This window comes from Rhinatrema bivittatum, chromosome 7 (genome assembly GCF_901001135.1).
Source record: "Rhinatrema bivittatum chromosome 7, aRhiBiv1.1, whole genome shotgun sequence".
Classification (NCBI taxonomy): domain Eukaryota; kingdom Metazoa; phylum Chordata; class Amphibia; order Gymnophiona; family Rhinatrematidae; genus Rhinatrema; species Rhinatrema bivittatum.
In genome coordinates, this window is record NC_042621.1 from 259,570,760 (window position 1) to 259,596,038 (window position 25,279).

General features: G+C 44.7%; 1 protein-coding gene across 5 annotated transcripts in view; it reads left to right on the plus strand.

The window, feature by feature from the left end:
- The first annotated feature begins 1,190 nt into the window (after positions 1–1,190).
- The window catches only part of CRTAC1 (cartilage acidic protein 1), a 399,993-nt gene continuing 375,904 nt past the window's right edge, over positions 1,191–25,279 (plus strand). For 4 of the 5 annotated variants that reach the window (XM_029610137.1, XM_029610138.1, XM_029610134.1 and 1 more), the window contains exon 1: positions 1,191–1,310. In XM_029610137.1, coding sequence (XP_029465997.1) covers positions 1,272–1,310 — 39 coding nt within the window. In that variant the 5' untranslated portion in view covers positions 1,191–1,271. Of the gene's footprint in view, positions 1,311–12,648; positions 12,796–25,279 lie in introns of all 5 variants that reach the window. The other variant, XM_029610136.1, reaches the window with a different exon arrangement.

The following is a 25,279-nucleotide window of genomic DNA, read 5'->3' on the forward strand; positions in this document are numbered from 1 at the left end:
ATAAATCTGTAGACATTAGCAATAGGGACTGGAACAGCAAAGATACTGTAGGTAGGTATTAGTACTTATGACAAAAGCAATAGGGATATTGCAAAGCTCAGCAACGCATCAACAAAGTCATTACATGTATTGGTACTAGTGATCAAAAAAGCAAAGGTGTTATTAGTGATAGAAGAGCAGACATTCTGAGGAAAGTAGTAACTGTGACCACACCAGCTGAGATTTTGCAAGAATCAGTACCTTTGGCTAAGCCAGTAGAAATTTTTCCAAAACCCCAGGGTTTTAGCACTATGACTGTCTTAGATCGGAGGGATGTAACCTGATATTGTGCGTAATGCTTTTGCAGACTGATTTTGATCTTGTATTGGAACTGGATTGGTCGCAGATCTCGTTTGCTATCAGTCGAGTGATGACATGCAGCATTCTGCCATGAAACAGCGTTTCCTGGGGTTCTGTTCTCTCATTTATCAATCTCAAAACAGTCTGTACTTGGGAGAGCTTGGAAGTGCTCTTTTACAGGAGGAGAATGTGTCCGGACAGACTATCAGAATCTTCCCAGGTTACTCCTTTCCCCTCCTTTTGAAATAACATATCCACATCCACAGACTTTCTGCTCCCGACACCTGCCCTTTGCAACCTTGCTTGTGTACAGACTGCTGATTTTATCTTCTGACAAACAGGTAGGAGGATGTCACACTTCACTGCGCCTCTGTGATGAGACAGAGAACATTCACCAACTCTCTCTCTCTCTCCTCTTTCTATCTCCCCAGTGTCCCACTAACCCCACTTCCCTCTCCTCAAAGTCTTTCTCTTATTAACGGCAAGGAATCACCCTCCTTCTCACCCCGCGAATCACATCTGTGTCAGAGAAGAAATAAAAATCACCCTGGACAGGCCCTGCTGCCTTCTGAAGGTTACAAGACACAATCGTGAAATATGCATTAAAAGATTTAAAAAAAAAAAAAAAAAAAAAGGACTCTAATATTTTTCTCCTTATTGATCTGCTCCTGGCTGCCTGCTATTCCACTGCAATTTCTAGTAGTAAATCATAGTAGGGCGACAGACCCCGCCCCGGCCGCCGCCATTGGCCGGCGGACTCTCCTGTACTTACTTCCAGCGCCTCTGACTGGCTGGCGGCTGGCACGGGGCTTTACATAAGTCCCGGCGGCTGAGCGGCTGGAGTTTTCACAGGGCAGTAAAGAGAAAGGGAGCGAGGGGGGGCCCGAGAGGCGCGCGGCAAGTGGGCAACTTGCAAACTCATCCGCTGGCAAATGTTTGGGATGAGACCTCGGGGGAAGATCTCCCTTTCTGTGAGTACTGCGGGCTTCCCCCCCCCCTCCCATCTCTAGAGCGCATTAAAGCAGGGAGTGCGTCGTTTTTGGTTTTTTTTTTTTTTATGAGAGCTTTCCTTCCCACCATCGTCCGTGCTAGCAACTTTCCGGCTGCAATGACTCCTTAGGTTGGGCTCGTGGATTCTCCGCGATGGTATAAGCCCCGTAAAATGCAGTTACTGGGAGTAATCCTATCGTTCTAACATTCTTGCTTGTTTTCAGGGAGCAGGATTAGTGCGTGCATGCATGTGTGCACTTGGCCACTGTCTGCTTCGCTTAAATGCCCTGCGTGATGGGAAGGGAAATAACAGTAAAGAGCGTTAAGTATTTCTGCTTTCGCAGGCAGACTCTGACCCGCAGTTAGCCCAAGTATCGTCATAATGTGCTTCGGTAAAAAGCAATTTTGTTTGCCTCCAGATTCCATTACAATCGGTTTCAATGAACGAGCCTCTGTAATATACCCAGAAGTAACACCCATCTCTGGCTGGCAGGTAGTCTGCTGAAAAAAAAGACATTGCTCACAATTAAGTGGGCTTCCTTCTGGGTAGATGGGATTTTGAGTGTGAGACTGGTGTTCAAGTGCTGGGTACTTCCAGCGTGATGTTGGGAGAAGTATTTTAATAGCTAGAACTAGTATTTTCGACAGTGTTTGGGCTGTTAGGTTTAGTGCTGCATTAGTATAAGGTCTAAACGAGGGCTGGCCTCAGAACTGCTCATGCTGGTGTGGGTGTTGAAAAGCCAGTTTGCTTTAAGTACCTTTCGTAGTTCAGTTAATGACAGCAAACTAGTACTAGCTAATCCTAGTATTGTTCCGGGCATGATGTGGCTGTTTTAAGATCATGCAGGGAGTGAATTCATTAGATATATTGTATGCATTTTTACTGAAACGTTCATGGAGTGGCATTATATATTGATGTGACATGATGCTGTAGGGGTATCCTAGGATCTTGTGTTGCTAACATGCTCGTGGAGGATGCTCACTTGAAAGTGACTCTGGAATGTTGCTAGGTTATTGAAAGGCTCAGGCCATCTCGGGGATACTGGTGAGATGGCACAGCCATACCATGGCACCTGGACATCACTTGGATTCCGTGTGGTACTGCATGAGGACCAGGATTCTGTCAGGCATAAAACATCACAGCGGTACTTAAAGTCAGTGCATTATAAAAGTATAAATTGTTAGTAGAGCACTGTCAAAATACACAGAATCTGCTGGATACTTGTGACCTGGACTCGCCCCTGTTGGAGACAGGATACTGGGGTCGATTGACCTTGGTCTGATCCAGCATGGCATTTCTTATATTGTTAAATAATTTGCATGTTTGAAAGTCCTGTCACCTAAGAACTTACAATCTGTTTTAGTACATCCATTGCACAAGGTAGAATTTAAACGCAAATGTCCATGTTCCAGACTAAAGCTGTGGAATTCACTCCTAGCCCTTGAGGGCCACAAACGAGTCAGATTTTCAGGATGTTACTAATGACTATGTATGGGATAAATTTGCATATAGTGGAGGCAGTGCATGCAAATCTATCTGATGCATAATCATAAAAATATCTATAACTATCTGTGGTCCCTGTGGACTGGGAGTGAATAGCACTGTTCTAGAGTTTTGTGTTCTTATTACTAAGCTACACATTTTATCCCCATAGTGATGCCATTGTGACACTCTTCAGCCATGTTGGTAAATTAAAACAAGCTAAAGGGGGGAGGAAGAGGGATACAAAAGCTTCTAGTATGGTTTCTGAGGGAAGGAGGGTGAGGCCAACACAAAATGTACCTATAGATATTACTGATATTGCATGACTGCTCTGGAATAGGAAAGGCAAAATATTTATTTATTTATTTAAGTTTTTTTATATACCAACATTCAAGACGATAGTCCCATCATGCTGGTTCACAAGAAACAGGGGTGCAATTAAAATAAGCTTTACAATTTGAACAATAGTGCAGAAAAGCAGTTACATGTAACAGGGAATCAATAACTTGGAGTAAGAAGGAAAATGAAGATCAGATATTTATATATATATATATATATATATATATATATAATAACATTATAAGGGGTGGCTATTAATGCTATTACTAGCGAAGTATGTTGATTGAGACAGTGGATACATAGGTGCATTCTTCTGGCCTAATAAAATTCTTCTCCAAAGTTAGAGCACATTGCAGGGCCAGTAACCTCATGTTATCCTGAAATGTCCATTTGGAATTTATTTTGTAAATTAATTGCATGATGTTGAAAAACCTTGCAGCTTTGTAACTGTCCACGCTTACACCATATTTTGGCACATACATATTTTCTGTTGCAAAGGACTGAAGATGGATTTAGTAGGCTTCCTCTGCTAATTGGCTCAGACTTGGGATATGATCAAACCGCAGACCATCACGCTTAGTCTGTGTAAGAATTGGTCACAGTAGATTCCCTGTGGCTAGATCAGCACCTTTTCTTCCGATTGAAGTTCTAGCACTAGGCAACCCTGGAGTGACAGACAGGGGACTGAATACTAGAATATGAAGAAATAGATATGACATGAGAAGCTGAGCCATTAATTGTGGTGTTGGGCCAAAACTGAAGCTTGGTAGGACACTAAGCTATCCCTGGGATGTGCTTAGTTTCTAAGGGACACTGTTGCTGCATGCAGCACTTCGATATCAGGACACTTGGGCGTGGAAAAATTGGCAGTTAATAGAACTGAATCATTTTGTGCCTTTTGTCTGGATCAGAGATGTTAGTGAGTTGGTAGGATATTGTGAGAACCTGGGACATCACTAGCATCTTGTGCTAACTCTTGATCAATGGTTTTTTGTGTTTTTCTAGCATGAAGTTTCTGCGTTATTAGGATAAGGTGACTGGATAGCTCCAGTGGTCACATGTAACCCTCTCACTTCTTTTCCATATCACAAAGGACAGGCTGAACCAGTCCTTGTGTTACCCCCTTGGCAGCTATGGGCTTGCTTTTTTTTTTTTTCATTAGAAAAGCAAACTGCAAGATTGGGGGGAAGCAAAACCAGGACTGACTTAGCAGATAGCCTGTCCCATATGACATGGAGCTATTTTATACTACCATCTACTTTGAGAACAGAAAAAAAAATCAGTTTAAAAAACATTTTACACCCACCTTTCCAACTAAAAGCTCAGGGCAAGAATACAACAATATAAAATAAATGAACTTGTAATATAAACAATTTAAAATAAAACCGATCCATAAATATAGTGCCATCATAAAACTAAAGTTTATCTTTATTCCACCTTCTCTCCTCTTTTTTTTTCATCTGCATGTATGTTTACTCTTCCTATCCCGCTCCTTTTTCTCCATTCCTCCTTTTATCTCTCCTTTTCTGGGCTGCGGCATACAATAAAAACGAATTCTCACATACCCTTCCCCAGGTACCCTGAAAAATCTGCTTTTCCAAAAAATGATATATTCTAAAACTTGCCATAAAGGGAAATGGGAGAACCCCCAATTTCTCATGCTCACCGAGAGGAAGAGTTTAATTCTCCAGCTTTGGCCAGGGTTCAAAGCTTTCATGTGGGGTGGGGTCAGGCGGCAGAGCATTAACCCTCACAGTTGTCAGTCTCAAGCCAAGGCCAAGCAACGACCATCTGCCAGCCGAGGGTGCGGACTTGTGCTTGATCTTACTCCCTTTAGAGTCTGGGGAAACGACTTCTGATTTCTGTTGCTCAGTCTGTATCATCCCGCAGCCCGTAGTAAAGAGTGTTCAGGTGTGTGCGTGGAATATGATCTATGCGTGGCTACAGGTAAACCCATCTATCTGTGCATCACACTGCATACAGGATGCGGAGTGCAGTTTCATTTCATAAATTTCTGTATCTTCCAAAGGCCGGGTCATTTCTGCATCCCCAGGACAGATGCAGAGCTTTTTCTGTTTCAACAAGTCCTTCACATTGCTTTCTCTGGCATTCCAAAGATGTGAATTAAAAGGAAAATATCATTTGAAGAAGCATGCCGTGTGTGTTTAGTTTACTTGCTTACGAATGATATTCATTGCTGATCTGTGGATTGATCTCCTAATACAGTCATAACTCAGGAAAAAATGGGTATAAAAGTACACAATGCAAGAATGAGTTCTCAAGCAGCACACAGGGCAACTCAATGAATGATATATGTACACATACCATGTATATCATTCATGGAGCTGCCAAGAGTAGTGTTTGAGAGCTCATAACTGCTAAATAGAAAGTTTTAATATTTTCAGTCTTGTTGATTTATACAATTTTTTTTCTATTGAAAGCAGAATTTCAGTGTAGCTAGCCTGAAATTGGCTGCGTTAAATGCACTGAGTTATAGGTCAAGGTAACTAATGCTAGGAGGATCATAAACAAGCTGGCAGTGGTTGAGTAATAGCCAATGGCAGCAGCTTTCCCATAATATCATACAGCCCATTACAGTGCTACTAAAGCTGAATTAAGAAAAGAGTTGAATTTAACCCTGTCATTAGGATTTACTTCAAAATTGTGTTCATATATATATATACTGTGTGTGTATATTCCCACACATTTTATTTGGCCTTCCACCCAGGGCAAGTTGTAGAGGCAAAGCAGGTCTACAACTGAAGTCCAGACTGCAGATTACTGAGGTAGCAATGACTAGTGATTAAGCAAGGCACAAGTCATGAGACCAGGGTAGTTATGGAAACACACAAAGTATGGAAACGAGTTCTAGTCTCGTATGGGAAGTGACATTCTGGATATCTGGAGGAAATTGGATGCAGAAGGGGGGGGGGGTGAGGAGAGAGCATAAATGTGAGAAGGTGCCTGATTATTGCAGGAAGGGAATACAGTGGGGAAGGTGAGAACAGCGCGAGTAGGTTAGGAAGGGGCAAGACATGGAGAAACTTATAGCCTAGCAGAAGGATTCTGAATGTACAAAGGGACTGAGCAGCTAAACAATGTAGAGAAGCAGGACTGTTGAATAAGAAGTTAAGCAACAGAGTTGGGTTTTTTCAAAACTTGAAGGGGGGGGTGGAGAGAAGTTGAGGAGACCAGCGAGGAACCCATTATAATAGTTCCAATGTGAAGTGAAAAGAGCATGGAAGAGGCAGCAGATTAGGTTTTCTGAATGTTATGGAGCCGGCATCGAAGTGCTATACAGGTGCTGGAGCTATAGAAAGAAATAAGAGCTGAAGCAGACCTCCAGATTCCTGGCAGTCTCGGAGGCAGGGGGTGGAATCAATGGGGGAGGGGGGAAGAAATCAGGACAGATCTGGAGCAAGTTATTGTGCTAATCCAAGTTCAACACAGTTTTTTTTCATGTTGGCTCCTGCGACTGCAAGAGCAAATGCATTATAAAGGCACTTGCGATCGCACCTTAGTTTATCAGAGGCCATGCCTTGTTTATTGCCAACAGTTTAAGCTTAATCTTTAAGAGTTCTGGAAGTCACCACTTTCAAGCTACTTCTGCTATTTTAAAGACTGTGGCTAGCTTGTGATATGCAATTACTGGCCTCTGTTTGACACCACCTCCCTGGACAGCAGCCCCAAGCAGGCTCCGTCAGCACAGGAGCTGGAGGGGCATTTCCTCCACGGGGTGCTGTCTGCCCCCCCACCTCCCCCCTGAAAGTGAGTGCGCTAGATGTGCAGCACGCCCAGGCCCAAGCAGCCCCTATGCGTTTCCCAGCTCTGTAGTGCGCAGTGCTGTGGCCTGAGCCAAAGAGTTGGGTCTACATGTACATTTCTAAAATGTCTGGAAAGGGTCTTATGAGCCAAACAATCTGATTCGTCAGTAAAGTTGCCCCGCTCTGACTCGCAGATTTGTCAAACATTTTGTACTGAGCAAAGCTGGAGGAAACCTCTGCTCCTGTCTTGTAAGCAGAGATGAGTGGTGCCCGATCACATCAGAGGACTGTACCGGTTAACTGTATTTGCGAGAGATCTTTTGCATTCTTTACTGCACAAAATTAAAGGATTTGAAAAATGACCACATTCAAATAGCCACTTTTTAAATGAGAAGTGTTTTGTTTGACAATGTATTCATATACTCCACTTTTAAAAATCTGGCTTTTTTAAAAGCACACTGTCAATTCCAGTCAGCTAAAGACGTGTCTGTAAAATTGACTGTAAAGTTGTATCAGTAGGATTTTTACTATTTCTTGCTCCATATAACAGACGAGATTATACCTGTGCTGAGTCTGTCAATAGAACCTCCTCTTACATATTCCACACTATTTAATGTGCTTTTGTAATGATTTTTAACAGTCAAATCACATAAAATGGACATTTCATTCTGATTCATTTAACTTAAGAGCAATACTGCTTTCTTCTCCTTTTTACAAGGGGAGGTTTAATCTTTCTGATTTTTATTTAGAGTTGAAAGTTGTGTCCCCAAACATTATACAGGTTCTCTCTCTCTCAATGAAGAGGCTGTCACCTGCTAATATGCTCCTAACCTGTTAGATTCTATATTAGGACCTACCACCCAGGAAAAAGATCTAGGCATCATAGTGGATAATACTTTAAAATCGTCGGTTCAGTGTGCTGCAGCAGTCAAAAAAGCAAACAGAATGTTAAGAATTATTAGGAAGGGAATGGTTAATAGAACGGAAAATGTCATAATGCCTCTATCGCTCCATGGTGAGACCGCACCTTGAATACTGTGTACAATTCTGGTCGCCGCATCTCAAAGATATAGTTGTGATGGAGAAGGTACAGAGAAGGGCAACCAAAATGATAAAGGGGATGGAACAACTCCCCTATGAGGAAAGGCTGAAGAGGTTAGGGCTGTTCATCTTGGAGAAGAGACAGCTGAGGGGGGATGTGATAGAGGTCTTTAAGATCATGAGGTCTAGAATGGGTAGATGTGACTCTGTTATTTACACTTTCAAATAATAGGACTTCCATGAAGTTAGCAAGTAGCACATTTAAGACTAATTGGAGAAAATTCTTTTTCGCTCAACGCACAAAACTCTGGAATTTGTTGCCAGAGGATGTGGTTAGTGCAGTTAGTGTAGCTGGGTTCAAAAAAGGTTTGGATAAGTTCTTGGAGGATAAATCCATTAATGGCTATTAATCAATTTTACTTAGGGAATAGCCATTGCTATTGCATCAGTAGCATGGGATCTTCTTAGTGTTTGGGTAATTGCCATGTTCTTGTGGCCTGGTTTTGACCTCTGTTGGAAACAGGATGCTGGGCTTGATGGACCCTTGGTCTGACCCAGCATGGCAATTTCTTATGTTCTTATGCTCATGCCTTTAGACCAGGATTTCTGTCATAGTGACACCACAGCCAGGCAGGTTTTCAGGATATTCACAATTACTATGCATGACATGTGCATACATCAGAGATCCAGCATCTCCTGCATATATCTTTAAAAGTAAAGGAAGGTTACGCCAAACTCATGGCGCTTAGAAGACTTAAACCACTTCTAACTACCAACTTTCGATCAGTGCTGCAAGCTTTGATTTTTGCGAGCACTGATTACAGTAATGCCCTTCTACTAGGTCTACCATACACTTCACTAAGACCACTACAAATCTTACAAAACACAGCTGCTAGAATTTTGACCAGTAAAAGCAAGAGACCACATCACAGAAACTCTGGCTGAGTTACACTGGCTACCCATTGAGCAAAGAATACAGTACAAACACTATGCACCTTGCATACATTAATACATAACGAAAAAGCAGAATGGCTGAACACAGCCCTTTGCGTACACGTCCCGAACAGAAATCTGAGATCAGCCAACAAAGCAAGCCTAACTATTCCATAAATCAAAATAGCAAGACTAACACAAGTAAGAGAGAGGGCACTATCCTTGGCAGGACCCATACTATGGAACACCATGCCTTTAGAGTTAAGATTACAAAGACAGCAAAACCTTTAGAAAAAATTTAAAAACCTGGCTTAACAATAGAGAAGGGAGAATAGAACCCAGGGAAGTGCAAAGCACAAACAATTGAACACCCACACCAGAACAAAAATCAATGTGTAGTTTATTTTTTATTTTTTTTAGTTTTATCTTCATTTTTTTTCATTCATCAATAAAGGATAAAATTACAATGATAAAGCTAATCTTGTATCCAAAACTGATAGTGAGAAATGGGACTTGATTTAGCACACTTACAAATTAATATAGTCTACAAACGATGTTATCGTACCTTTACGGCACCTGTGTAATTTGATATATTTTAGCAGCATTTTTATGTGCCTTACTGTAAACCGTTGTGACGGTATAGAAAAAAGTTAGATAAATAAATAAAAATAGTCCCTGAGTGTATTGAAAGCCTGGCTGTGAGGTCACAGTACAAGTTTAGGAAGCCCTGCCTTAGACCTCAGAATGGACAGACACAAGGTGTATATGGGAAAACTATCATTCTTTGTTTTGCTACCTACTTTTCATTTTGTTTTTCATGTTTTTAAAATTATCTTGCTTGTTAAAGGGGCAGAAAGCTCCTGCCCCAAGAAATGTCATTGAAGCTCCCCCCGCTCCAATAAAAAGAAAAGCCCAGAATTGCACTTCCACCTCTGGATCTTGGTTTATGCTAAATCCAAAGTCATGGGACGCCGGGGGCAGGAAGGATCCTCTGTCGCTCCTGCCCTGCCAGCACCGTCATGGGGAATGGCACTGGCTGATGGCTGCACTGAGTGACTGGGGATTGTCTGCCTCTGAGGGACACAATAGTTGGATTTAGGGTAAAGGAGGGTGGAACCAGGGATGGGGAATAGGGTGTGGTGGGGGGGGGGGGGGGTGGATTTTGGGCTTTTTGGATGGCCTCGGAGCATCATGGACTTGTCGCATGAGATGGAGGGTTTTGGCTTTATAGGGTGACTGGTGGGGCGGGGGCCTCAGGAATGAGGGCAGTGTCTCTCGCTCTCGCTCTCTCTCTCGCTCTCTCAGGGCTTATTGGCCCTTTAACTAGCACAGCAATGACACTGGAAATCAGACAATGAAATATTGTTGCTGTACGTTTGTTTTGTTCCATACGGGAAATGAGACACAATGAAACAAGTTGTCATTGTGTAAAGATTTTTTTTTTATAACTTTTTTTTTATTTTTCAGCGCAGTACAACAAATAAACATGATCCATGACAGCCTTTCTCAACATACATATCTGGTTACATAATGAATAGAGAAACAGAAACCCCCCAAGCATTACAGCAAAAAGAGTACTGAAGATGAGAGTTGACTGCAAGAAATTCTCGTTTGAATTATGCCTTTTCCAAAACTTTCCCCACACATTGTCCTAATATTTTTAAACAGCCCCTGTAGATGGGCTTTGCAGAAGTCTCTTGTTCTGGTTACATTTTGGCTAATGCACCTCTAAGGTTACTTGCATTAAGAATGTTAGTTTTATCCAAATGTCCTTCAAGGGGAGGTTTAAGGCACTGTCTTGTAACCGAGGGTGACATGAGATGTCCATAAAGGTTTATCTGTAGCCCAGATCACTTGGAAATAGCAGAAAACTCATAAAGCTTGGGAGGATTTATTTTGACCAGTTTCTTGAATTTCCTTTGAAACGTCTGTGCTTTAGGGTTGGTACCACTGCATCTGTCTGGTCACACCTGGGAGTCTGTCCTAAGTGTTCAGCTTCTGGAAGTGCCGGTGGCCACTTTTAAGAAGAGTGTTTTCTGTTAATGCAGGGCTTCCAAGATCTGTCATGGGCCCCCCACAGCCAGTCAGGTTTTCGGGATATCCACGAGAACTATACGTGAGATGAAGTTGCATGTGATTAGACACAGTATATTCAAATGTATCTTATGCATAGTCCTATTGGATATCCCCAGGACAGGGCTGGGAAGCCCTGCACTAACAGAAAACACCCTTCTAAGAATTGGTGCTTCCAGAAGCTGAACAGTTAGGCACCTTCCGTCTTGTTCCTTAGCAGTATAAGTAGGAGCCAACTCCAAGGGGCAGGTGGGTTTCTTGAGGACAGACATCCTGCTGTCCTCAGAACACACATGGTAAGCAACTCTGCTTCCTTTGAGGACAAGCAGGATGGCAATGGGTGTTTGGAATCCTTAGCTACAGACTACCCCAAATAAAAAATAAAAAAAATAAGGGAACAGCAAAAGTGCCAACAGGCATAGCAAACTGTTTGTTGGCAACAGGCCTTTTTTCTTTTTATATCTTACCTATGAGGGGCAGCCTGGACTAAAGTAATGGAGGGAGTGAAGTTGGATTCTGCAGGATAGACTGGCCAAACCTACTGTCGCGTCCCTGTCCAAGCAGTAGTGAGACGTGAATGTGTGGTGAGAACTTCAAATCACAGCCTTCCAGAGATCTCCTTCATGGAGACCGATCTTAGGTGAGCCACCAATGCTGCCACGCCTCAGTCGGTGAACGTGGACATGAGCTGCCGAAGTAAAACTGAAGGAGATGCAGTCTGCTGGCCAATCGGACATAGTCTTTGGCAACTGTAATCCCAAGTTTGTTGGTAGAAAAAAAAAAAAGCTGGCTGAATTTTCCATGTACTTCACTCCACTCAGGTAGAAACTGGGCCTTGCTTGTTTACTTTGGAGATGTGGCTTAGGGGAGAGTGCGGTTAAGTTGGAAGTCCAATCCCACTTTAGGGAGAAACTTAGTGTCACCATGCTTGCTCCTGTTTCCTTTAGTTTTCTTAGGAAAGGACCCTTGGGCCTCTAAGGATGATGTCTGGGGATGGAAAATTAGAAAGAGTGCCTTGCCTAACCTTTATATGTCTTTGGGACCTTTTCTATTTTCTGAGGGAAGTTTTCCCAACCGTGTTTTCTCTAGTTCTGGTTTCCCTTTTCTCTAAGTTTTGTTTATTTTTACTACCTGCCTAAGTACCCTAGGGCACAGGGTCTCAGTGTGGTTCAGCTAAGAGGACTGGGGTCTCTCAAGCAGAGAGCACGGATGGATTATCAAAAGTCCTGGTGGAGGAATGGATTGGAGTTCATTCCCGGGGATGGTGAAGAAAGGAATATGGAAGACACAAGGAAAATGACTAAACTGGACTAGAGTATGAAAAATGGGACTTTACTTTAGGAGAAGATTATCCTATCCACTGAATTCTGGGAAGGAACTCCAAAATTACCCAATTAATTGGAATGGATCAGGAATAAAACATCCATTGACAAAAGTAATAGAATAAATTAAATTGGAAGATTCATGTCTCAGATTTATTAGAGCTAAAGCTGTAAAAAGAACAGTAAATAACTTTAATTGGATACTTTTACCAAATTGCCTTATTTAATCAGTAATCGTTAAGCTGGAAACCAAATCTGCTTTCAGTGTGATTATTGTTGCTGTTTACAAGAACTTGTAATACTGAATTGACCACTGAACAATGCTCAGGGCCCAGGAAGTAATTTTTTGCCCCCTCCCCAACAGGGAATCTTGGAGTTCAAGAGGAGCTAACCATCAGGAGGAAAGCTAACATTTAAGCTCAACGTGAGGCTTGGTCTTTGGGGTCTTGCAAGAGGACATTCGATCAGGGTTGTACATTAGGATGGGTGTGAAGAATCATCCTAATATAAGGTAAATTACTAGAGCCTGGAGGTCACTGATCCTGTGTGGTTAAGTGACTGTCACAAAAAATGACCTTCCAGGATAGGTGCTGTTCCAGGACGTGTGCCGTCGCTCAGACAATATTACACTGAGGTCTTCTGTTATTATTTGTAAGGGTTTTGGGTGGATCCCTGGACCGGTGGCAGATGACCACGCCCACGGGGGGAAGTCCCATGAGGGGCCACAGGTCAGGCTCAGCATAGGAGACACACTCAATAGTTCTTTTATTAAACAGGATTGGTGAACCACCAGAGGTGGCAGTAGTGAGCTGGAAGTAACCCGGTTGGGCTTGTAGTCTCTCAGGCTCTGGAACAGCGATCCCAATGGCTGTGCTGCAATAGAGAACTGATATTGTGATTAGTAGCAGGATATGCAGAGTTCAGGAATAGAGCCTCGTTGGTAATGTACTCACACAGCGGTCTCTCAGTGTGGAGCACAGGAGCTGGAGTAAAGGCAGGCCCTCGAGGAGAGAGTACCTGGTTCCAGGGAATAGCTCTGAGACAGAGATGGTAACTCACAGATGTTATAGGCAGTGGTGTCTTCCTGGCAGAAGAGGAGTCCAAGTAGCGAGTCCAGGAACATGGGCCCTAGAGGAGCGAGGGTCTCCCTCTTGCTCCAGACACTGACCTGAAAGATAGAGGCCACCGAGGAGCAGGTCCCCCAATAGAGTAGGTCCGAAGGAGGCAGAGTTGCAAGGTACAAGAGCAAATCCCATCCGGTAGAAAAACCTGGTACATAAACCTTTGCTAACTCGATTAGCTAGCAATCGCGTAGGTCTTTTGTATCCTGGATGCATGACGTCATCACAGGGGGACATCCCTGAGGTTCGCGCCACTGAAGGTACTCTAAGCAGGGCCGCGCAGTGTGGGCACCCTAAGGCAGTTGAACAGCATGGCGGGAGGCAGCTCCCAAGCCGATCTGGGGATGCTGGAGAGGACAGCATGCAGACACCGCAGCAGCCAAACATCTGGCAACCGCAGGAAGTCGCCGGAGAGGTAAGGAGGGCAGAGTGGAGACGTCGGGCAGCAACAGTCGTAACATCTTCGAATGAAGCATACCCTTCATGAATCAAACTAAAGGCTGTACAGAGATGGGTCTACCTTCTACATGTTGGTGATAGGTGCCAGTTGCACTGAGGTGAACTTTTACTGAGTTGGTCTTGAGATCAAACTCAGAAATATGTAGAAGACATAAAGCAGTTTTTGTGGAGCAGGAGAAGTGATGTGAGCAAAAAGCCCTACATCCTAAGGCAAACTTTCTCCATTTAAGTTCTTAGAAATACCTAGTAGAATCCTTTCTTGAAGCTAAAAACACAACTCATTCTCTGACAGATCAAGACGTTACAGAGTTAGCCTTTCAACATCCAGGCTATAAGAACCAGGGACCTGATGCTGAGATGGTGCAACCAGCCTTGATCCAGACTGAGGAGAAGTGGGGAGTTCCCTGAGACATTTCCTCAGGAGCAGGAAACATCTTTCTGCCAAAAGGGCTTCAGCAGAGTTTTTGCACCTAGCGGTATCGGGTGATATGCATAAGCAAGCTCTTGCCCCAATTGAGGGCAAAAGTGTCTGAGGCTAGTGTATGCCCTGCATCTTTTTTTCTGGAACAGAAGAATGGAACCTTCCTGCTCTGAGGGGACACAAACAGATCCACCACAGATGTGCCCACTCAAATAACTGTTTTGCTACCCCTTGGTCCAGGGATTATTCATGGGGTGGGGGGGGGGGCGTTGTCCAGGATTCAACTCAACCTGTCTGCCTTAATTCTCCACATCTGTCAGATGTGACTCTGAGGACTATTCCTGGGAACTGAGCTGTATTGGTGGCACATACCTGGACCTCCTGAGACCTGTGTGTTTGAAGATGAGCTCTCCTCTCCACAGGACTGCTTTGGGGGGTGCTCGGCCTCAGACTATGCTTACTCCCAGCATTGCCCACCAATAAAGCCAGTGCTGATGCTTCTTTGCCTTTGCTTGGTGCCTGGCATCAGAACTCTTCAATGCTGTTGTCAGAGGAACCCAATGCTGCCTTTGAGTGAGAAGCAGCCCATAACCTGTCTTCCTGGTCTCTACCCATAGAGTGTAATGCTCTCAATGCAGATGCATCACCAGCATCTGGTGCAGCTCTTGGGTCCCTCAATGCCAATGGGTTGTTCTTTCAGTGCTTAAAGTATTTGTCCATAAACTCCAACTGGGACCATGGACCTTTTGGGGTCATGGCTGCACACAGGTAACCCCTTCAGATGTCATATGATGCCCCAGGCACAGGATACATCTGTGGCAGACCCTGCTGGTGTGGCCACCAAATGTCACTATCCCTGTAGTATATCAGTCTAGTAAGAAGCCATTCATACCCCTCAGTCCCTCCTACCTGGAGGGTCTGGATTGGATGCCTGAATACTGCTTAGCCCAGCCATTTAAGACACTTGGAGATTAGTTTTGGAGAAGCATTTGAAGTGTAGGATGTATAAGTTTTTTACTCTGAGGCCTCCCAGCGTCACCCCAAAGAAGTCTGTTAGAAGTGACACCTCATCATGCACTCCCTGCCAGAGGTCCTTCTACTGTTAATTTACAGAGATTTTTTTAAGCCTGATATCCTTTAGGGGCAAAAGGTCTCTACAGGGGACCAAAGACCTGTGAGCCTATTCTAAACCTTAGGTGGGTAAGCATCAGTGATCCTGCTGCGAGAGACAGCGAAGGCAGAGGATGTATACGATTTAACTTTAAGAAGTATTTTTTGGACTTGAACAGAATTGGGAGATTTTTGGATCCCCCTTCCCAACTAGGATTGCAGAGCTGAGAACTCGCCTGATTCCACTGATTTCGCCCAAGAGAAGTCCCCTAGAATTATCAAACAAAGAATGAAGGAGCAAGAGGGAGACCCCAAACCAGATCTCCACACAAACACCAAGGGACCAGGACAGGCTGGGTGTCGGAGGAAGAAGTTGAACTAAGGTAGGATTCTGGCAGTAAAGTTGGGGACCTTTCCACTAGGATTCCCAGACAGCTGCTGGGAGAGTTAGTGCATTAATAAATATCACCATGGGCTCTACCCAGAGATTTGATTAAAGGGCACCTACCCCACAGAGAAAAGCATCCATGTACCATTATTCAGAAGTAAACTCACACTTCTGGACAATGGACTTTAATTTAATGATTTCCAATCAAACTTTTATTTAGCACCCGGAGCCTGGTCCTGTGTATTCATTACAGCCTCTCATCTCATGAGAAGCACCTATTGTATACGAGCACTAAGAACATAAGAAATTGCCATGCTAGGTCAGACCAAGGGTCCATCAAGCCCAGCATCCTGTTTCCAACAGAGGCCAAACTAGGCCACAAGAACCTGGCAATTACCCAAACACCAAGAAGATCCCATGCTACTGATGCAATTAATAGCAGTGGCTATTCCCTAAGTAAACTTGATTAATAGCTGCTAATGGACTTCTCCACCAAGAACTTATCCAAACCTTTTTTGAACCCAGCTACACTAACTGCACTAACCACATCCTCTGGCAACAAATTCCAGAGCTTTATCGTGCGTTGAGTGAAAGAATTTTCTCCGATTAGTCTTAAATGTGCCACATGCCAACTTCATGGAGTGCCCCCTAGTCCTTCTATTATTCGAAAGTGTAAATAACAGAGTCACATCTACTCGTTCAAGACCTCTCATGATCTTAAAGACCTCTATCATATCCCCCTCGGCCGTCTTTTCTCCAAGCTGAACATGTTGCGGTCTCCGCCGCTTCCCCTCCGCTAGGACTGAACAGTGCCTACCTCCGCCACTGGAAACGCCGCGTTCCACGTGGCTGGGACCCCGGCGGCGCTGCCTGCTCCACATGGCAGCCGCCATTGCTTGCCTGTCTCTCCGCTGCCTCACGCGCGCGAGGACGCCCACTTTGTGCGCACAGCTCCCGGAAGTCTGGCCCCGCCTGCGCTGATGACGTCACGCCCTAAGGCCGATATAACCGGCGCCCGGACTCCTTCTCTTTGCCTTGCAACGAGGTTCACTACTGCCTAGTAGTTCTGAGTTGCGCTTCGTCTGTTCATTGTTCCTGCCTTTGTCCCTTGGACTGCTTTTGACTCGCTTCAGCCTGCCTCTGACCTTGGTTCGTTCCCGACTTCGCTTCTGTCTGCTGCCTGCCTCCGACCCCGGCTTGTTCTTGACCTTGTTCCAGCCTACAGCCTGCTACAGACTCCGTTCCAGTCTATAGCCTGCTTCAGTTCCAGCTTACTACAGACTCTGCCTCAGTGTCCGGTTAGCTACAGTCCCCGCTGCCGCCTGCTGTCCTGCCATCAGCTGGCCCTCGGCCTGTACAGCCGATTCTCGGACTACCAAATACCTTTGGACTTCCTTTGCTACAGCTCTGGCCTAAGGCCGTCCCTGCCACTGGACATTCAGCCTATTTCCCAAGTCCCAAGGTTCCAGGACCCTACAGGCTCCTCCTGGGGGGTTCCTGGTTCCCGGGTGAACACCGCCAGCCTGTGGCTCCGCCTCCCGGCCTACCCTGTCATCCTGGGTGGGCTGGCCCAAGGGTCCACTACCTCGCCTGCAGTATCAGACTGCAACAGAACAGCCCTAACCTCTTCAGCCTTTCCTCATAGGGGAGCTGTTCCATCCCCTTTATCATTTTGGTTGCCCTTCTCTGTACCTTCTACATCATAACTATCTTTTTTGAGATGTGGCAACCAGAATTGTACACAGTATTCAAGGTGTGGTCTTACCATGGAGTGATACAGAGGCATTATAACATTTTTCGTTTTATTAACCATTCCCTGCCTAATAATTCCTAACATTGCTTTTTTGACTGCTGCAGTACACTGAGCTGACAATTTTAAAGTATTATACACTATGATGCCTAGATCTTTTTCCTGGGTGGTAGTTCCTAATATGTAACTACAGCAAGGGTTATTTTCCCTATATGCAACACCTTGCACTTGTCCACATTAAATTTCATCTTCCATTTGGATGCCCAATCTTCCAGTCTTGCAAGGTCCACCTGTAATGTATCACATTGTCTGGGCCAAAAGCAAGAGGGATTCAGTTAAGTGTGGGATAGAATTACTAGCCAGAGCAGCCCCTGAAGATATATATTAGTTTGTGTGCCCTTTGGGATTAACACTTACATAAGGGTTACATATCTATTAGGAGGATCCATGATAAACACAACTCTGGTGTACCAGGGACATCACTACAAGCTGCTAGTTTGCTTATCCATGGCTGGATGGAAAATAAGTTAAGCCAAATCACACGATGACCACGAGGTGGTTGATGCCCCTTGGTGCACCAATCGGGATCAGGGAATGAAAACAGACATTTAGAAAAAAAACAACCAAATACATAGAGTACTAGAAGGGGAGAAACAAGATTGTTGGGCCCTGTGACACACCTGCAATATTTTTTGCTGAAATCAAGCACGACCTAAGCAGGAGAATGAGGTACCATGGAAAAGGAGACTGAAGGGTCCCCCTGTATAGATGCTTGGCATGGTGACAATATTAGGCATAACCCATGAGCCACCGTCAAGTTGTAGAAATTGATATAAGTTTCAGCCTGAGCTTCATCGGATGATGTCAACCACATTTAGGGACTGCCATCTGGCTTGTCCTTGGAGAGTTGAAACCACATACAGATATTCTTGTTAAGCCTAACCAAGAGAATTTAGACCAATGGTATTTACTTCCAGTCCTTGAGGGTCACTCATGGTTCAGGTTTTCAAGATAGTCCTAATGAATATGCATGAGAGAAATTTGCATGCAGTTTGGAAATTTCTCTCGTACATATTCATTAGGGATATCCTACAAACCTGATCCATGTGCAGCCCTTAGATTGGAAGAGAATATCATGGAACAGGCAGTGCGTCAATGTCACTAAGCAATAGCTCTCAATTCAAACTGAAAGCTAAGGAAAAATTGTGGTGTAGACTAGTAGTGTCCAACTATGTTTTGTCTTGTTCAAAACAGCAGTCTCACCCGCTCATTCATTGTGTACTCAACTTATTAATGGCACAGTCTTTTCAATATAAAGTGCCAGGGGGCATTGAGCCAATCAGACTGATTGGTTGACATGCTCCCTGTGTCTGCATAGCTGTGCGGAGAAGGGTAGTGGGATTATTTCACAGCAGGCTTCTTCCCTGTGGCATTTTTTAAATAAAAAAAAAAAATTATAAAGTGCCTACATGCAAAATTTATAGGCACCTAATCAGAACCAAAGACTAGCTCGGGTCAGTATCAGTCTGAGTGCTGGCCATGCAAAATTCCCTCACTATCCTTGCAGCACATACAAGCAGGGACGGTTATATAGAGAGAGATGCCATCAGAAGCACAGTATAGCTTGAAGGTTATTTCTAGGTAGATCTGCAGTGGCTGCAAATGAGAATCTCTGACAAAATCACTAAAGTAAATCTTTTAGCAGATTGCCCTAAACTCGCTTTTAAAGTTTTAACCAGCATTAGTTGTTAATATATATATGCTCATTTTCATCAAGAGTTTTCTGCAAAAACGCTGCTGAAATATTTGCCCCCAACAACTGTATACCTCAGTGTGTATTTTTGACCAAACCAGTGCTTGGCAGATAATTTAAGTGCCAGAGCTAAAAAAAAAAACCAAACCTGCGCCAACCCTAATTTGTGGGCAGAAACGTCTTCTGTTTCTTTTGAAGTCCTCACTTGTGCTTCACGCCTGCAAAAATCAGACGTCTTACAGAAGAAAGAAGGGGGTATGATCTGATCAGTAATCTAAGCATCTGGTTAACTGCCACTTTAAAACATAGATTTAAAACAAAGTCCCAGTCTTTCAGTCAGTATCGTTCCTAATTCAGTTTCTATCGACTTGCTTACAGTCTGATGTTCAAAGCACGGCATAATTGTATCAATAAATATTACAGGGGGTTTTCCATGCAGATGGATGCTGCAGGTTTCCGTATCCTTCCTCTCTCGCGCTTTGGTGTGCTGAGTCTGACCTGCAGGGCTGCTCAGGTATTGTGCAACCTGCAGACACTAGTTAATGACACTGTTGCTTCTGACTTGTGGCATTGTATGTGAGTGTTCTCTGCCAGAAATGGTTTAATCAAGAGGAGATCTTTACAAAAAATGAAATTGTCTTGGAGGGTGACTTGAGGTTGCACCACTCACCCATCCCATTTCCTGTCTCTCTTTCTAGATTGTTTTTTTGGGGGGCAAAGATTCAAATCTTACAGAAGTATTCAATGACACTTTAGGAGTAATTTTCATAAGGATTTACACACGTGAATGTAACTACTATTGTAGCAATTTTCAAAAGCCATTTATCCACAAAGTGCACCTACACAGGTAAATCCTATCCACAATTCAATGGCATATATTGTACCAATTTTCTAAACCCCACATACATGGGTAAAGTGCATTTATACATGTAAAACCCATTTTTAGGTGGGTAAATGCTTTTGAAAACCAGGCCCAATGTGTAATCCGTGTTTCACTTGGGGTCCAGCCTTGGGGAGCACTGGGGTCACTCTCCCAAGGTGGGGGATTAAGTCTCAGGGGCCATGAGCTGGGGGCAGGATAACCTTCAAGGTCAGTACTAGGCTGAGAACACTCTACACACAAAAAAAACAATGTCCAGTCATAAGTTGTGCTCCTAAGTAAAAGTAGTTTACTGTAAAACATGTTGACAAACTCAAAGGATAGAAGTAAACAAATTCTCAATCAACTCTTCACTCTTCAAATTCAAATACTACTTTTTTCTCACTCCTCCTTTCTTTTCCCTTAATAAATGTTGCTTTCTCAACTGACTGTATCTCCTCTTCTAACCTCTTTGCTTTACTGATACACAGACATAAGGGAAAAAGCACAGGACTGCTTTATCGACCAAGTCCATAAGTAAAGCACGTCGAGCAGCAGTGTCTGAATTTTCAAGAAAGCTCATCACTCAATGTTGCTAGCTGCAGTTTTTTTTATGGGTTATCATACGGCTTGGGGATAACTGCACGGAGAACAGTTACCACCTTAAACTTGCTGGACAGACTGGATGGACCATTTGGTATTTTTTTGCTGTCACTTCTATATTTCTGTGTTACTCAGTTGGTCCCAGACCTATCCAGGCCCTCTTTCCATCATTTAGCAAAATAGCTACTCACAATGTTCTGTTCAGCTCAAGGAGAGACTCCCTCTGGGGCAGCATCAGGATCTTCCAAGTCCCAAAGCAAGTTCCCTCTGGCACAGTTTGTCCTACCGGTTCAGATAAGTTCCTATTCTAGTTAAGCACAGGTTTCTTATTTTTAGATCTTCCAATACTTTAAGTTCTTCTCTTCAGGTCTCCTGAGATTTTGGGAGAAAATCTCTACCCCCACTCCTGCTACTCCTTTCTGTAACCCTGGAGAGGATCACAGCTCCAACCTCTGTCCTTCCAAAACTGGAGCACAGGGTTTTATCACCTTTCCTGTTGACCAAGCCCCTAGGGCAGGGATGGCGAACTCCAGCACTCGAGGGCTGCGAACAGGCCAGGTTTTCAGGATTTCCACAATGAATATGCATGAGAGATCTGCATGCACTGCCTCCATTGGATGCAAATCTTTCTCATGCATGCTCATTGTGGATATCCTCAACCTGGGCCTGTTCGCGGCCCTCAAGGATTGGAGTTCGCCATCCCTGCCCTAGGGGATGTATTGCACTGTCTGTCAAGATAGTATGGTACAATGTCTGACCAAAAGATGACCACTAAGCCCTGGAACATTCTCTCTAACATCCAGAGCAACTTTCCATATGCTGTGCACCACTAGCAGATGGTTCAGCCTTTTTCTTGATTTCCCATAAGGGGAAAATATTCAGTTTACACACCCCTGATAGTTGCGTGTGCCGGCTGTGGCAGGCCCTCTTACCCCAGTTTGCCTGCTCCAGTGCCTGGTTCTGCTGCTCTCGCTGCCAATTGAGTCAGTCTGTCTCAGACAGCTTCGACCTTTGTGCCTCACCTTTCTTCATGCTCTCTCCTCAAGCTTTGGGATGTTGGCTGCCACCACGTCTTCTTGTCACTCTCCCCAGCGTCCCCAGATCGGCTATGGCAACGGCATGCGCCATGTTTCTCCTGAGGGCCTCCTAGGGTGCGCACACCACCCACGTCTTTATCCACGTCATGGCGGGAACCTCGGGGGTGTCTCCTCAGAGTGACATCATCACATCCTGGTATTTAGCCTGCCCTTCATTTGCTAACAAACCGAGTTAGCAAGGATTGGAATCGCTCCGGTCTAAGCTGCTCTGCCCCTGGAAGCTCTCCTTACCCTTCGGGGCTTTGCTACTAACTTGGGTACCCGCACCTTGGTGGCCCTTCTACTTTCTTTTCAGGTGCCTATCCTGGGATCCCAGGTACTCGCTCCTTGAGGGCCTGCTCTCCTTAGACCTGGTGCCTGCCACTCAACAACTTCTGCCTGCCGGGACTATCACAGATACAGCCTCTGCTTCAGTGAGTACTATCTTCAGTCTCTCACCTACAGATACAGTGCAACATCTGGGACCTGTTCCTGCTTTCTGCGCTGTCTCCTATCTACTGCAAGACGGGTTCTCCCTGCTGAGGATCTCTGGACTGATACTGCTGGAGCTAACTACCACCACCACTGTTGCTCCTCTGGCAGTGCCACCATGCTGTATAATACGATTATCCTATCTGTATGTGTGCGCCAAGAGTCTAGCCTGGTACTGCAGTTCCCCACGGGGCTCCTCCCCATGGGAGTGGCCATCACTGTAGACCCAAGAATCCACTCCAACACCTCATAACCATAACACCAATGGCTGCTTTCTCTAACCCCAGGCTGCTCCTCATGCTCCCAACTCTGCAGCAGACATTCCTGCTCTGCAGCAGGCCTCCCTGCACGGTCCACAGGGAGACTCCGCCATCTCGCGCCGCGCCCCTCACGTGCACGCATCTGCTGTCCTTTTAAAGGGGCCATGGCGGGAAACTCACCCACGGCCCCATATGATATCACTGGGTTCTGATATATAAGGCCAGGCCCAGTCAACATATCCTTGCCTTGGCAACAGGTCTCCATGCTGGTTGTGTCCTGAGTTGTGTGTTCCTGGTTCCTGACTAGTCTATGTTCCTGTATTCATCTTTGCCTTGCTTGTTCCTCTGACCTCTCAGTACTGACCTTTGCAACGCCTGACTACAGTACTGCTTGTCTCCTAGTACTGACCTCTGCTATGCCTGACAACCCCACTACTGTCTTTTGGTACTGACCCACGCTTGCCTTGCTACTCTTGCCTGCCACCTGCCCTGACTTCAGCCTGTTCTACAATGCTCCATTTGTCTCCATTCTGGACTTGGCTTTCAGGCTTTGGCCTGTTCTTACTCGGGTGCCCTCTGCCTTCCTCCAGTACTCCTTGGTAGGATGTGCATTCGTTTGCAACGAAATAGGAAAAAGATGACATTTCCTATTTCATTGCAATTCGGGGGGGGGGGGGGGGGGGGCTGATGAAACAAAAGGAAAACCCACGAAATTTTGTGGTTCTTATTTTTTGGGGGGGAGAAAGGGCACATTAAAAAAAACACAACAAACCCCAAACTTGCCTAAAGTCCCTGGTGGTCCAGCAGGGTCCTGGGAGCAATCTCCTCCTCTCAAGCTGTCAGCTGCCACTAATCAAAATGGCACCAGTGGCTCTTTGCCCTTACCATGTGACAGGGGCTACCGATGCCATTGGTCGGCCCCTGTCACATGGTAGAAGCAATGGATGGCATGTGCCATTTAAGGCTGGCCAATGGCACCGATAGCCCCTGTCACATGGTAAGGGCAAAGGGCCATCGGCGCCACTTTTATTACTGGCAGCCGACAGCCCGAGAGTAGAAGATCACTCCCAGGACCCCTGTTGGACCATCAGGGACTCTCGGCAAGTTTTAGGGGGTTTGGGAGGGTGGGGGATTGTAATTTAAATTTGATGGGTTGGGATGGGTTTCGGTTTTTCATTTCGTAGCAGCCAAAACAAAATCGGCCCGAACCTCAGGAAAACAAAATTTTCCACGGTGGGCCGATAATGAAGGCCAAACCGAAAGTTTCGGCCAAATCACATCTCTACTCCTTGGCCCCCAGGTCTCCGGGACTCCACCTCGTCCAGATCAGATTACCAGTTCTGTCACCGCTGCTGGCCCCTGGCTGACCTTGTCATTCTAGTGAAGACCTCGGACAGAGGCCCACCTAAGTCCAGCTGGCCCTGGTACCCAAGGGCTCAACCTGCAGGGAACGAGGGCTGGTACTGGTGAAGCTCCAGCCAGCCTCCGTCAGTCAGCTAGCTCCACCTGCTGACGGTGGTGACCCGTAGGGCTTGACCTGTGGGTAGTGCCAACCCCACCTCAGCCTGAGGGTCCACCTCCTGCTCAACACTGATTTAATATAAAGTCCTTTAAACTCTGTGTGGCATAGGGGCCACATTTCTCCCCCTCCTGCAGAAAGAAAAATTGTGTGAAGTTAACACTAGAACAAGTTTTCTTACACACAGTACAATAGATATAACATAATCCTGACAGGAACCACTGGTGACATAGGCTTCTTTCTAGGTAGAGGATATCACGTGGCCAACTTGAGTCTGGATAGCCTTAATCCAGCAAAGGAAAAGCATCTGAGGACCTGAAACTGGAATCTGCAAACACAATAGATTAACCACAGTACGATATCAAGAGCACACAAACTGTTTCCTTTGGGAGAAGGAAATTATAGTATACACCTTTCCTAGAGCTCTATAATGTATTTCTTAATTTCCATTTACCATTTCAGATCCCAAGATCTCTAACTCAATACCAATGTCGTACTCCTCAAGAGGAGATCTGAGGCGGCTCTCAAGTTTGCAATATTTTTTCATACATTTCCATAAATCTTTACTGCATTATTTCTCTGGGAGGGGGAAATGCAGTTTTGTCTCGGCAACCATGGAGTTCTCGAAATATTTACCCTGGGAGGGGAAAAGGTTATTAAACTCCCAAGAATACACATCCTGTAATAAAAACAAGATATACTAAAAGGTATTTTGACTATTAGAATTCTGGTATCACAGAGAAATAAAGAAATGGACAAAGACAGAAGGTGGAGCTTTTTCCAGAAATGTTATACTTTTCTCATATTTTTTTCTATAACCTTTTTAGAATGTTTTTCATATCTTTCTCATTTTTCTTTTTCAAAGCAACATCTTAGAAAACAAATCACTAATCAATAGCAAAATTAAACCTAAGGCACACTAAGTAACTATAATAAATCAGCCCATTATTAAATAAAACCTTCTGGCCTTCTAGCCTGCTTGATTAGGCTGGTCATTGGCTTTGGGGTGTATTAGTTCAAGTCCAGAAATGATTGGTCATGAGAACAAAATATTCAGTGCTGCTAACAGCGCTGCACCTGAAATAAAGCAGACTACATAGGACAACACACAGAGAAACATTCTTTTGGTGAAAGTTCTCAGTTTCGCTTGAGTTGCTCAAGGAGGTACTAAGTTGGATCCAGGA